At 39.8% G+C, this 15139-nt stretch overlaps 1 protein-coding gene across 2 annotated transcripts in view; it reads right to left on the minus strand.

The window, feature by feature from the left end:
* The window catches only part of AHCTF1 (AT-hook containing transcription factor 1), a 95838-nt gene extending 80729 nt beyond the window's left edge, over window positions 1-15109 (minus strand). The window contains exons 1-2 of one of the 2 annotated variants that reach the window (XM_006157240.3): window positions 5625-5641; window positions 15-142 (exon numbers count right to left, since the gene is read on the minus strand). In XM_006157240.3, coding sequence (XP_006157302.1) covers window positions 15-135 — 121 coding nt within the window. In that variant the 5' untranslated portion in view covers window positions 136-142; window positions 5625-5641. Of the gene's footprint in view, window positions 1-14; window positions 143-5624; window positions 5642-14985 lie in introns of those variants that run through there. The other variant, XM_006157241.3, reaches the window with a different exon arrangement.
* Window positions 15110-15139: the final 30 nt, after the last annotated feature.

The raw sequence follows: 15139 nt of genomic DNA on the forward strand, positions 1-15139 counted from the left end.
CAACATTATTTTACCTGAAGCAAACCTGCCACGAAGCACAGATTCTAATGTTATTTCATCTTCTCCAAGGGCTTGAATAGTCACTTCTGGGAATTGCAGAAGACCACTCGTCACTTGAGCTGTTAAATCTCGCATAATTCCACTGTAAATATTTTTAAAAGATAAATTATTCTAAAATAAATAATTATTTCCAGCCAGTTTAAAAAAAAAAAAAAGTCACCACATAAAAATAAACATATTTTAAAAATCTGGTTATAAAATACAAATTATGTACATCTGGGCCCAGAGGTAATCCTTCCTAAGAAAATATTTACCAGCCAGTTGTAAGAATGAAAAGATTCATTAAGTCAAATGTCTTAAGAATAAACATTATTTCTAAATTCTTTGCAAACTGGTTCAGTGTGAATCATCTTATTGTCCAACCTATTTTCAAAGACACCCTCCGAAAAAGATGATATATTTTCAAAAACTACCTCTTCAGCAAAAGGGAGACAGTCCATAATAAAATGTCCAAGCCCAGAGAAACAATTGATTTTGGTTGGGGCCAGCAGATGGCATAGTGGTTATGTCGCTGGACTCCCTCATAGTCAACTGTGGTTAGAGTCCCAGAGTCACTGGCTCGAAACTCAGGCCTGGCACATGTGCATGCATGCCCAAAATCCTGAGAGGAGAATGGAAGAGAAGGGACTGACATGGCCATCCTCCTTGAGGGGGTGATTTTTTTGTTTTCTGTCTCTCTGGCCAGGACACGTATCCTATAGCAAAAACTGCTCAAAAAAAAAGAGAGAAAGAGAGAGAGAAAGAAATTGAGTTTGGCATACCTCTTTTCACTGGACAGGAAAAATATATATAAAATTGTCTTTCACTTCTGACATATAGAAAACTAGAGTCTATGACTATTCCCTCCTTTTGTAAATAATCAAAATGCTGATTAAAATATAAAACTATCTTTTATAATGATTGAGTTGGCAAAGTCAAAAATGAAGAGAAGGTAGAAATTCTGGGAGACTTATCAACTGGCTTTATGTCTTGAAGGTTAATTACAAAAATCCATTTTGTGTGTTTTGAGAGAGAGATTTTTGCTACAGGACCCATACACTCATTGGACAGAGACAGACAGACAGAAGAGAGAAAGTGAGAAATCACCCAGTGGGGTGATGGACATGCTGCAATCTCTGCTCCATTCTCCTCTCAGGATTTTGGGCATGTACGTACACACACCTGGCATGAGTTTCAAGCCTCTGGTACTCACAACATGATCCACCATGCGGGAGTCCAGCACCTTAACCGCCATGCCACCTGCCGACCCTGTATCATAATTCTTTTATGTCTTACAAATATTCTTTTGCACTCGTGCATCAAATAAATATTCTGTGCCTACTTAATATTCAAGAAAAATAAACTCAAAGGATAAGTAAGACATTAAACTAGAAAAAACACTTATTCAGAACATAGCACAGAGACAAAGAAATGAGTAGTTAAAAGTTACAGACAATAAAGATCTTACATATACCTAATGAGAATTTCCCCAAAATATAACACTGATACTAAGGAAAATACAATACGCTAAGAGAATCTCCCAGGTTTTATTGTTTGTTTTAGTTTTAGGTTTTTTGCCATAAGGATGCACATGCTCTAGAGAGACATTAAGAGGGAAAGTGAGAATTCACCCCCTGGTGGGGGAATAGTCATGCAGCAAATCCTCCTCAGTTCAACTCCTGGGGTTTTGGACACAAAAGCACATGCTCCCCATGAGTTTTCAAGTTGCCAGGTCCAGGACTCGAACCAGGGCCAGCCATGTGTGAGCCTAACGCCTTAACCACCATGCCACCAGCCAGCCCTGATATTTCTGAGGTTTGTGGAGACAAATCAACTCCCTGAAATCATGAAATCCTGTGAATCCTAGGCTGTATAGATAATGAAAAGAAATGACTTTCAGCAGTTAGAATGAGGCCAGAAGGCTAAACTATGTTCAAAACTCTAAACAAAAATGTCAGTATGTTATTACGTAACATGAAAGTATCCTTAAGAATGAGTACCGGGGAGCCAGTAGGTGGTGTGGTAGTTAAGGCCTGGATTCCCACGCGGCTGATGTGGTTTGAATCCCAGACCTGGAAGTTTGCTTTCTCTCTCTGCCCCCTCTCTCTGGTCAAATTTTAAAAAATAATAGAGGCCAGGACCAGCAGATGGTGTGATGGTTACATCACTGGACTCCCACATAGTCAACCGCAGTTCAAGTCCCAAGCCCAATAACTTAAAATCCATGCCGGGGCGCACATGTATGTGTAACCAAAATCCAAAGAAGAAAATGAAGAAGGGGTTGTGGTACGGCCAATCCTGCATGGGGATTTCTTGCCTTTGGTCTCTCTGGCAAGTGCACATGCCCTATAGCAAAAATATCTCTCTAAAAAAAATAAAAGTAAAACAATAGGGGCCAGGAGGTGGCTTGATGGTTAAGGTCATGGACTGTCACATGGCTGAAAGTGGTTCAAGTCCTGGAACTGGTGGCTTCCTTTCTCAATTTCTCTCTCTGGTGAGCACACAGGCCCTATAGTGAAAAAAAAAAGAATTATATATTTTGGGGACCAGAAGATGGCATAATGATTAAGTTGTTGGACTCTCATGTAGTCAACCGGAGTTTGAGTCCTGGACCCAGTGACTCGAAATTCACACCAGAAGCATGTGCATGTGTGCCCAAACATCCCGAGAGACTGGAGGAGAAAGGACTGTCGTGTGGCCATCTTCTCTGGGGGGGTGATTTCTCTCTTTCTGTCTCTTTGTCTCTCTTCAAGTCCTATAGTAAAAATCTCTCAAACAAAAAAGAAAAAGAATTATGTATTTTTTATTTGTTATTATTATTTTATTTTGACTAGAGAGAGAAAGGGAAAGGGAGAAAGTAAGCTGTCAGGTCCAGGACTCAAACCAACTACTGCACCATCTGCCAGTGTCCCGCTCCCCCCAAAAAAATTCCATTAAAAAAAAGAAGTAATAATAGGGACCAGCAGTTGGCGTAATGGCTATGTCACTGGACTCCCACATAGTCGACCACGGTTCGAGTCCCGGAGCTGGTGGCTTAAACTCATGCCAGGCACATATTCATGTGTGCCCAAGATCCCAAGAGGAGAATGGAGAAAGGATTGTGGCATGGCCATCCCCCTAGGGGGTGATTTCTTGCTGTCTCTCTGTCTTCCTGGCAATCGCACACGCCCTATAGCAAAAACCTCTCAAAAATTAAAAAAAGAATAATAAAAATGACAATGAGGGCCAGTGGATGGCATGGTGGTTAAGGCAGTTGGATCCTACATGGCTGATTATACAGTTCAAGTCCCAGACCTAGTGGCTTGAAACATACACCAGATGCGTCTGCATCTATATCCAAAATCCCAAAAGGAGAACAGAGAAGGGACAGTGGTATAGCCATCCACCCTGGGCAGTGCCTTCTCACGTTCCATCTCTCTCTCTGCCTCTGTTTCTCTCCAGTGAGTGCATGCAACCCAAAGCAAAACAAAACAAAAAAAGGGCAAAATACATTTTTTGACAGAAAGTGAGTTTAAGGAAAACTTTAAAGGATTCAAAGTAGAAGAAGAGAAATCAAGAGACGATCTGTGAGATTAAAAAGAACAGTGTGTCAAAGTATTGGGAAATATATCTATACATAACAATGATAATGAAAAACAAAAATAGCTAGTACAGGGTTTAAATAAAGCACCTGTTGCCCTCTTATAGTCTGAGAGAATGAATACAGATAGGTTTATTGGTATATTTTAGACTTCTGTAACATAACCATGTTGAAACATACACAGGAAGAAATATACACAAGAATGGATATATTAACAGAATTCTTATTAGCAAAATACTAAAAACAATCAAGAATAAGAATAAATAATAATAATCTGAAAAAAAAGAAAAGCTATTTGATGATGATATGGATAGTAATGTACTGTCTTGACTGATATGCATGGTAATCATACTGAAAAAGCAATGTTATACACTGTAAAGATACATGTGATTAAATGTAATATAAGAGTACAATAAAAAAATATTAAGAACCAATGAGAATGAAGAAGAATCTTATTAGATAGTAAAAGCGTAATAATTATAATTGTTACAATAACCGAAATACTGTGATTTAAGCTACTAGAGGACAGATGAGAGAAACTAGTAACAGGCATGAAGCCACAAAAATTAAAATAATAAGCATATCTGGATATTCTGAATTAGAAAGGATATTCAATCAATGTTATTGGTACAATTTTCTACTCATTTACAGCAAAAAGGTTACACATTGGTTGAGTAAAGAGGTTACATATTACCTATACATATACCACACATTTTTCCTTTAATATGTAGCAAACTAACAAAAAGTGGTTAACAAAGAAGGTGAGAACTCTCAAAATTCAGAGAATTCTAAGACTGTTCAAAGTAGAAAGAAGTAAACTGAAAGGGCGAATAAATTACCCTAGGAAAACCTCAGGAAGAGTCTATGTCCAGAAATACCAAATTATATACTATACCACAGCGGACCATGTTTCAGGGCACTGTGCTGCCTTCTAGGGAAAAGGTGGTAAAGCCTAAAAGAGTAGAACACATGCCCACCGGAACAGATTCCAGATATGTCATTTCAGTTTCTCAAGCCTCCCAATAAGGTATACACTCAATTCCTCATTCCAACACTCAGCCCAAGCCATTCTCATTAGAAAATCAACAGCATGGGCGGGCAGGTGGCTTGGTGGTTAAGAGCGCTAGACTCCCAAATGTCCACTACGGTTCCAGTCCTGGACCTGGCAGCTTGCTTTCTCACTTTCCCTCTCTCTCTCTTTCTGCCCCTCTCTGGTCAAATGAAAATAAAGTTAAATAATTATTAAAAAAAAAGAAAAAGAAAGAAAAGAAAGAGAGAAAATCAACAGCATGACACTGAAACCTGTGTTAAAACAACAGGAAAAAAAAAATCCAAATCACTATTAACATTAAACTTATTTTTTTGTAAGGGAGATTTTTGTGAGGCCAGTAGGTGGCATGGTGGTTAAGGCTCTGGACTCTCACATGATCAACTGTGGTTGAGTCTCAGACCTGGTGACTTGCACTCTCACTCCCAACTCTGCTGAATTAAATAATAAACAAAATTAAATAATTATTTTTAAAAAAGAGATTTTTGCTATAGGGCACATAGGCTCACCAGAGACACAGAGAGACAAAGGGACAGAAAGAGAGAAATCACTCCCCAGGGGAAATAGTCACATCATAATCCCTTCTCTATTCTCTAGGGATTTTGGGCACCAACAGGTGAGTTTCAAGCCACTGGGTCCAAGACTAGAACCACGGTCAGCCACCTGGGAGTCCAGCACCTTAACTGCTACACCACCTGCAGCCCCTGAACATCAAACTTTTAATAATGTCATGAGACAATTTAGCTCTCACTTGTGAAAATAAAAAAGCTTCCTTTCTAAATATGATACAGAAATAGGAAATTACAGTTGGGTAAGAGTGCCCCAACGTTAAAAAGGGAGGCTATAATCAATGAAGCAACTTTTTTTTTTTTTTTTTAAATTTGTCAGAGGGCATGTGCACATACCAGAGAGAGCTAGCACAAGTTAGCAAGAGAGGGAAAGTGAGAAAGCACCCACCTTCCATGGGGAATGGCCACACTGCAATCCCTTCTTCATTTCTCCCTTCCTTCAGGACTCTGGGCAGGTGTTCCCGCACCTGATATGTTTCTTAAGCTGCTGGATCCAGGACTCCAACTGTGAGGTTAGCCATGTGGGATCCTGCTGCCTTAACTAACATATTACAAGTCTGCCTGAAGCAACTTTAATGCACTGGTCATCAATCAAACTTAAATCTTCAGGTAAAACTGAGAGCATTGCCCTGTGGTCCAGGTGCCTTTCTTTATAGCAGCAGCAGGTGCTCTCTGTCTGAGAAGCACTGCACACTCTAATACTTTTTAATGTATTTACCCTCAAAAGGTAGTGACAGAGGGGGAACCAGCAGTTAGCGTAATGGCTATGTCGCTGGACTCCCATGTAGTCGACCGCGGTTCGTGTCCCGGACCCGGTGGCTTAAAACTCACGCTGGGCGCGTGTGCGTGCGTGCCCAAGATCCCGAGAGGAGAGTGGAGGAGAAGGGATTGCGGCGTGACCATCCCCCCTGGGGGGTGATTTCTCGCTTTCTGTCTCTATGTCTCTCTCTGAAAAAAAACGCCCCCTAAAGAGAAAATTTCATCAAAAAAAAAAAAAAAAAAAAAAAAGGTAGTGATAGAGCCACCAAGTGGCATGGTAATTAAAGGCACTGGCTCCCACATAGCTGACTGTGGTTCAAGTCCCAGACCTGGGGGTTTGCTTTCTCACGCTTTCTTTCCCTCTTTATCTTTGTCTCTGTCTGGTTAAATTAAAATAATAATAACAAAAATAAACAGATAATTCCTTTTTTTTTTTTTTTGGAGTTTTTGCTATAGAGCATGAAGGACAGAGACAGAGAGACAGAAAGTGAGAAAATCCCTCCCCCAGGGGGGATAGCTATGCTGCAATCCCTTCTCCTCTCGGGATCTTGGACACACATACATACCCGGCATAAGTTTAAGCCATCGGGTCCAGGACTTGAACTGTGGTCAACTACAGGAGTTCAGCGACATAGCCATTACAGCAACTGCTGGTCCCTAAATAGATAATTCTTAAAAAAAGATAGTGATAGTAGAGATTGTTTTAGTCCATTTTTCTATTGCTATAACTACATACCACAAACTGGATAATTTAAAAAGAACAAAGTTTTATTTAGTTCACAATTCTGGAGATCCAAGGTTGAAATGCCATATCTGCTGACAGCTTTCTTGATGGTGGGGACCACAGTGTCCCTAGGCAACGCAGAACATCATATGGAGAGAGCAAGAGAGTACTTAATCATGGGGGCCCATTCTGATGACCTTATCTAATCATAATTACCCCCAAAGGTTCCACCTCTTAATACTACAGTCAGATTTAAGTTTCGATTCTCTTAATATTGTCATAATGGCAACTAAATTTCAGCACGTGAATTTTTGAGCAACACATGTTCAAACCCTAACAGAGGTGAAAACTGACATTCAGAAATAAAACTTTTTCAGGAGAGGAGAGTACCAATGGTCTAGAAAGAAAAAACATTTAAAAATCAAAGAACCATAATCTCAGAAGGTGAGAGATAGCAATTTGACTCTCACTAAATCTCAAAACGTAAGAACTTTTCATGTTAAAAAAAAAAAAAAAAACCCTTGTGTACAGGGGATTAAAACTGAATTTACATAGATCCACAGCTAATCTAAAATATAACAGGAATGGAATGAAACATAATCCTGAGTTTATTAGTGAGTGGGTTTGTCATAATATTTTTTGGAACTTATGCCAAAATAAAGTCAACAAATTTATTAATGCGTTAATTCACTAGAAAAGTCAGATATGGGCTATAGCAACTTTTTTTTTCTTTTTTTAAAATTTTGCCATAGGGCATGTGCACTCACTGAAGAGACAGAGAAAGACAAAATAAGAAATCACTCCCAAGTGGGGAAAGCCAGGCCACAATTCCATCTTCATTTTCCTCTAGGATTTAGGGCATGCACACACAGGCACCCAGCTAATTTTCAAGCTGCTGTGTACAGGACTCGAATCGCAGTTGGTCATATAGGAGTCCAGCACTTTAACCCCTATACCACCTGCTGGCCCTGGGCTCTACCCATTTTTATGTTTTCAAGTATTAAAAAGTTCCTAGTACTCATATAGATCTAGCCTATGGCCCAAATATTCCCCCAAAAGGTTAATATTAAAACAATGCTGGGGCTGGCAGAAGCACTGGATTCCCACAAGCAACACGATTCAAGTCCCACACCTGGTGGTTTACTTTCTCATTTCCCCCCTCTCTCTGTCCAAATTAAAAAATAATAATAAATAACATTAAATAAAATAATTCTTAAAAAGACAAAACAGTATTATGGGGCCAGCAGGTGGCATGGTTAAAGACATTGGACTCCACATGGCTGCCACAGTCTGAGTCCTGAACCTGGTAGCTTGCTTTCTAGCTTCCTCACTTTCTCTCTCTCTAGTGATTGTGTGTGCTCTACAGCAAAAAAAAAAAAAAAGTAATAAATAAAATTAAATCTTAAAAAAAAATGAAAGGGTACAGGCCCAGTCCTGTAGCCAATAGGTTATGGGAGTTGGGGCCCATATGGTCAACAATATTCGAATTCAGACCTGGCAGTTTACAAAGCATGACAGGTGCACTGCATGTGCCCCAAATCCCAACAGGACAGAGAAACGGAGGAGAAGGAACTGAGGCATGATCGCACCCCACTAGGGGATGCTTCCTCCCACTTCTCTCTCTGGTTCTAGCAAGTACATGTATCCTTTGATGATTTTTTTTTTTTTTTTTGGCTATAGGGCATGTGCACTAGCCAGAGAGAGGGATAGAGGGAAAGTGAGAAATCACCCTCTCTAGGGGGAGTAACCATGCCAAAGTTCCTTCTTCATTCTCCTGGGATTCTGGGCATACATGTTCAGAATGATTTTCAAGCTGCCTGGTTCATGGTTGGACATGTGGGAACCCAGAGCCCCAACTATCAACCTTCTGCTGCCCCTCCCCCTGCAATTAAAAAAGACTCTTAAGACTACAGAACATTTTTTTTTCTTTTTTTTGGAGAGGTTTTTGCTATAGTGCACGTGTGTTCGCCAGACAGACAGAGACAGAGAGAAATCACTCCCCAGGGGGGATGGCCACGCTGCAATCCCTTCTCCTCCATTCTCCTCTCAGGATCTTGGGTGGGCACGCACGCACACGCGCCCGGCATGAGTTTAAGCCACCAGGTCCGGGACTCGAACCGCGGTCAACTACATGGGAGTCTAGTGACATAGCCATTACACCAACTGCTGTTCCCTGAATTCTTTTTTTTTTTTTAATTATTCTAGTTATTTATTCATTTAGTGGGTTTTTTTGTTTGTTTTGTTTTTTGTTTTGACCAGAGAGACAAAGAGAGAGAGGGAAAGTGAGTTGGCCATGTGGAAGTGTCCAGTGCCTTAACCACCACACCTCCTGCCGGTTTCCAAACAGAATTCTTAAAGGTGCTTTCTTAGTGATTTCCTTCTCTTAGCTCCCACATCCACATTCAATAGATAACCAGGTTCATCATTCTGAGTTCATTCAAACAGTACTAAATGCTTACTACACCCTAAAATGCTACATGTACAAAAATTAAAACTGAATCCATAGCTTCCTCTCTACCATCAGTGCACTGGTCTCCTAAGTGTCCTATGTTTATCTCATTGCCCCTCGATTTTCTTAAATTGTACTTTAGGATTAGGACAATAATTTTAATTCACTTCTGGGCCCTGTAATTTAATTAGTTTGCTTCAACACAGCCAAAGGAATTTGTTCCTTCGGTTCCCACTGGAATTAGAGCAGTGTTCTCAAACTTTCATACTATACTGAGGTCTTTTTCAAAGAAAAAAACTTTTCTTAAAGCCCGTAGGCTCTGAGAAATATCAAGTTGTACAGTTTGGCTTCTACATCTGTAGTTCCTCAATCTGTGAGTTCAACTGGCCACAGACATAACAGGGCTGTAACAACGGTTATGAAATGGGGAAAGAGGTAGCTCCCTAAAAGAGAGATGCTAAAGAAATTTTTCCCACTTATCCAATGCTAAGATTTCTTATTAATAATCTAGAGATGATTTAAAGCAGGGGGGAGGGGCAGCTTCATGGCTCAGTGGTAATGTGCTACTCAGGAGAAGCTGGGTCCCACATGGCAATCACAGCTGGAATCCGTGGCCTAGTCAGCCTGAAAGATTGGCACACCTGCCTGTGTACGCAAGCTCCTATGGGCTACAGGACGAGGATCACAGCATGACCAGATCCTGCCGAGAGGATTCTTTCTTACTAACTCTGTATGAACACATGTCCTGGAGCCAATCCTCCATAAAACTCAAGGACTTCCATTCAGGGTACTGGGAAAGACACACACCTTAAATTTGACAAGTGGCTTTGAATTCAGGTTCTACCACTTACTAATACATGTATGTACATGTGTTAGTACAGAAGCCTGTATGTACTTCTATATTGTGACTACTTTCAAATCCACGCTTCTACAAAAGAGGAGTATGTATCTCTGATTCCAGACTTACATGGGTTCTACACATGTGTGTGCACGCACACACGCGTGCACACACACACACACAAAGTTCGGTGAATTAGAGACTTTTTGAAATTTAGAAGTTAGCTTTTAAACCTATAAAGACAAAAACTGGTCTTAAGACTTTTCAAATTTAAGCAAACTGATGAGTACTTCTAAACACTGTACTTTTAGAAAGAACACAAAGATATATTTAAAAAAACACATTTGACAGCTATGTTTAGTATTATACTAAATATAAAAGTAAGTAGGGGGATCAGCAGGTGGTGTGGCGGTTAAGGCGCTGGACACTCCCATATGGCCAACTACGGTGAGAGTCTTGGACCTGGTGGTTTATTTTCTCACTTTCTCTCTGTGTCTCTCTCTGGTCAAATAAAAATAAATGAATGAATAAATAAAATTAAATAAGTAATTCTTAAACAAACAAAAAGTAGTAGGGTCCCAGCCTTTTCTGACATATACCAATACTGGCAACATAAAAAAAGTAGTTACAGGCAGGTGGAATAGTGGTTAAGGTGCTGGATTCCAACGTAGTTGAACTTAGTTTGAGTCCGTAACCTTGAAAATCACAACAGATCAATATATAAACTTTAAAAAAAAAAAAAAAAAAAAAAAGCAGTTACAGGGGCCAGCAGTTGGCACTGAGGGCGCTGACTCCCACAGGGCCGACCTCAGTTCAAGTCCTGGACCTAGCAGATTGCTTTCTCAGTCTCTCTCTTTCTCTCTGTTCCTCTCTGGGTAAATTAAAAATAATAATGATAAATAAAATAAAGTTAAGAAAAGAAGTAGTTACAAAGTTTCAACTTCTTCCCAAAGTCTAGAAAGGGAGAGTAGGAACATTCTGCTGGCTGAGAATGAAAACACTGTCCATCTTCTTGATAAAACACAGATAGCCTCCTCAAAAACCTTCAGTAACACCTCAGTCATAGGCAATCATGGCCATCTACAATCTGACAGGCCCAGGCTGACCTGTCTCCCAAAATACTTCCCTTCATTACTTGTCATTACCAATACTTACTTTCTTTTATTTAAATTGTTTCTTCTTCCATCTCTATCTGTCAAAACACCTGTTACAAATCCTAAATATGATTAAAAAAAAAAAAAAAAAGCCCGTGCTTGCCTTTTTCTGGCAAAAATCGTAAAATCTTATTCCTGGGCATTCCACAAAGTTATAATACCTTGCAACAGAAAGGCCCTAAATGTGGTAAATCAGGACAACAGGATACTGGACAGCAGGATACTATTCGGGACACTAGTAGGGTCATGGAATAGACATGTTAAGCAATAAAATCAACGTTCTCTATTTTGGTATGGGACATACGAGCTCCCTAGAGAGAGACAGAGAGGAAGGTTAAGTAAGAAATCACTCCCAGGGGGATGGCCACACTGTAATCCCTTCTCATCCATTCTTCCCAAGGGATTTTGGGCATGCATATACATACAAACCCATGCACACACGTCCCTAGGGAGTTTTTTAAGCCCCCAGGGTCTGGGACTCTAACTGGCAGTAGAAATATAGGACCTAGTTGCCTTAACCTCTATGCCAGCTGCTGGCCCCAATAAAACCAATTTTTAAGAAGTCAATATTGGACCCAACCTTTTTTTTTAAAGAATTATTTTATTTAACTTTACTTATTTGCCTTTTTTTTTTTTTAATTTGACCAGAGAGGAACAGAGCAAGAGAGAGAGAGAGGGAAAGTGAGAAAGCAACTTATTTTTAAGTTTAAGCATACATTTCAGTATTAGAAGCGAAACAAGGCCAGATGGTAGCACAGTGGTCACAGGCCCACATGGGAACAACCCTGGGTCTGTGCCCCAAGGTTTCCCTGAGCATGCAAGAAGCACATAATCCAGGTAGGCTGGTATTGGGCGTAGATTAGTGTAAGAATCCTGTTAGGAATGCCTGTCTGTCTTCAAAGAAAATTTTGGGGTTGGCAAATGGCATGGCAGTTAAAGGAGCTAGACTCCCACACAGCTAATAACCCCAGTTCAAGTCCCAGTCCTGGCAGCTTGCTTTCTCACTTTTTCTCACTCTCTGGTCAAATTAAAATATTAATAATAATAGTAAATTAAACTAAAAAAAAAAAAATTTGGAGAGGTTTTTGCTATAGGGCACGTGCGCTCACCAGAAAGACAGAGAAAGACAGACAGAAAGCAAGAAATCACCCCCCAGGGGGATGGCCAAACCGCAATCTCTTCTCCAGTCTCTCAGGATTTGGGGCACGCACACACACGTGCCTGCCTTGAGTTTAAGCCACTGGATCCGGGACTCGAACTGCGTTTGACTACATGGGAGTCCAGCGATGTAGCCACTAGGCCATCTGCTGATCCCTAGATAAAATATTTTCAAATAAATGTAAATTGAGTTACAAAAAAAAAAAAAAAGTTTCAGGAAAAAAATATATATATATATTTTCAATGACTGCAGTATGATATGTAGCCTCCAGCTAGGTGCTACTTTATAGGATGTGTAAAGTTAGATTTGTGTTCATGGAAATGTGTGTGTCACCTGTATTTGCTATGAGGGTATTTGGATTGATTAGGGTGGGTCTTTGGTGATTCAATAAAATGTGGGGGGGAAAACAGTATAGAAAGCAAACATAGATACCGGAGACAGTGTGGGAGGAGAGTGGGAGATGGCAGAGGGTTAAGAGATAAGGAATCAAGGATGGGGGGAAAAAAAAGCAAAACATACAGAAAACAAGAAATGGAAGATCACTTGCTGACAATAACATGTTTGTTGATGTGCTTGATTGAGACAATATACAGTGTACTCTGGATGGAAAAAAAAACTTTTTTTCAAATTAAAAAGTTTTTTTAGAAAAGGGCAAAATAAAATCCATAAAGTTTCTAGAACAGATATTAAAACACGATACATACATCAATTAGTTCTCTTGTGTGAGACCTTATTTCTGAAGTAGGTGAATTCCACTACAGACTAGAACTCCAATCAGTTGTTCAATAATTACATTGCAACATATACTAAGCAAACATTTCTATAAGATATCTTGTATGCAATTTTACTTTCTGACAAATGAAAAGACTAAGAACTACGACCTACCGAGAAAGGAAGAGTATAGAGAAGGAAAGCAGGAGCAAAATAGAGAGGCATGACATTTGTGGGACACAGAAATGGTTTATTACCTGTTGATGATGTCATGTATAGTATTCACAACTGGACTGGTCTGAGAAGTATTTCATGTTAGGTAAATTCTCTTTATAAGTCAAATGATGTATAATGATTGAATGTTTAAAAAAAATAACGAAAATAAAAAAATAATAATGATAAACTGAAAAAAATGAAAAGCTGTTTGATGATGTAGATGTTGTGGACAGAAATGTCTTTGCCTTGATCAATATGCATGATAACTGTGCTGGAAAAAGAAATTTTATATACTGTAAAGATATATGTGATTAAATGTAGTATAAAATATATATGTAAATATATATATATATAAATACTACCAGTGGGCCCAGACACAGCCTTTTAGCAGTTATTCTTTCAAACTTAATTTTTGAACTTTTATTAATCACAACTATTTTTGAAACATTTGGATTGGCTAGGGACTACCAGACTACTTCCTAACCTGAGGGAGCTTCTAGTCTAGAAGAGGAGAAACATAATCAACCACCAGAATATCAGACACCAATAATAAATACGTCAATAGAGGTACATATGATGTGAGATGCCAGGGAAGAAGAGAGATAAACAGAAGTGATACAGAGAAAATATGTCTTAACTTTAAAATGTCTTGAAACTTCAGAATTTGAAAAAATGGCATTTCAGGCTTAAGGACATGAGCAAAGAAACATCAAAGTGCAAAAATCTCAGGAGAATGGGCCCAGAATTGGCGAGGATTCTGAAATATGTAAGCAGATGAAGCCAACAGCAGAATACTTACTGTAAACACTTTGGATCTAGCTTAGGGAAGTTAGACTTTAGCCTTTAAAGAAAAGCAACCAACCAAACAAATGGGAGTCTCTGAAAATTTTCACTTAGGAATCAAAGAAACAATGTTTTGTTTTCTTTGAAATTAAGATCCCTCTGTTCCAGAATTGCTATATAACAATCTTTCTAGTTAAAAAAAAAAATGATTATTGTTGTTTTGTGATGGTGATACTTGGTTATTACATTACTGGAGAATCAGAATCAAAGATCACAGTACAGAGAGAATGCCGGTTTATCATAACGGTTAGTGCACCTCTCAAATTGAATGGGCTTGTCATCCCTGACAAAATTCTTCCAAGTAAATTTACCCTAACTTCTCTTCTCATAGACCTTACCAGTGAAAGCTCACGAAAGACAGTTCTTAAAATCCATAGCATCGGGTCGATCGTGGTTCGAGTCCCGGACCTGACGGCTTGCTTTCTCACTTTCTCTCTGTCCCTCTCAAGTCAAATTAAAATAAATTTAAAATAATTATTTTATAAAAACAGCTTCCTTAAGAAAAATCATAGGTTCTTATGGTACTTTGAGAATGAACTGAAGTTTATTGGAGGTTCCAAAAGACCCATGTTTTGTTCTAAAGAACCCAGATTCTTCCAAAAATGTCTCCGACCAGTTGGGGAGGGTGGATGGCGAGCCTTTTTCTGTAACTACACACAACTATTACGAACTTCGTTGGCTCTGAGAACAACATTAACCTACCTCTTAAAAGAAAAAAAAGGTAGTTAACCAATAGCAAAAGTAATCGCCCTCAACGTCCCAGGTGGGGACAAGCATGGCAAACTGACGCCCGCCTAAGACGTACTATTATTAAATCTCCTTTATCTGAGTGGGTCACCGCAATGTGCTGCACATTTCGAGCCACGAGCCAAACTTCTTCCCCGCCCTGGACTCACCCTGGCCAGGCCCAGGCACACGCCGAGCACACCCACGCCGAGCTCGGAGCGCCCGCAGCCTCCCCGAGGGAAAGGCCCGCCAAGGTTTCCACCGCACGGGAGAACAACAGCGAGGACGCGCCGCGGGCCGGGCCGGCGCCGGCCGGGCGAGGAG

The sequence above is a fragment of the Tupaia chinensis genome, unplaced genomic scaffold, assembly GCF_000334495.1.
Source record: "Tupaia chinensis unplaced genomic scaffold, TupChi_1.0 Scaffold000532_1, whole genome shotgun sequence".
NCBI lineage: Eukaryota > Metazoa > Chordata > Mammalia > Scandentia > Tupaiidae > Tupaia > Tupaia belangeri.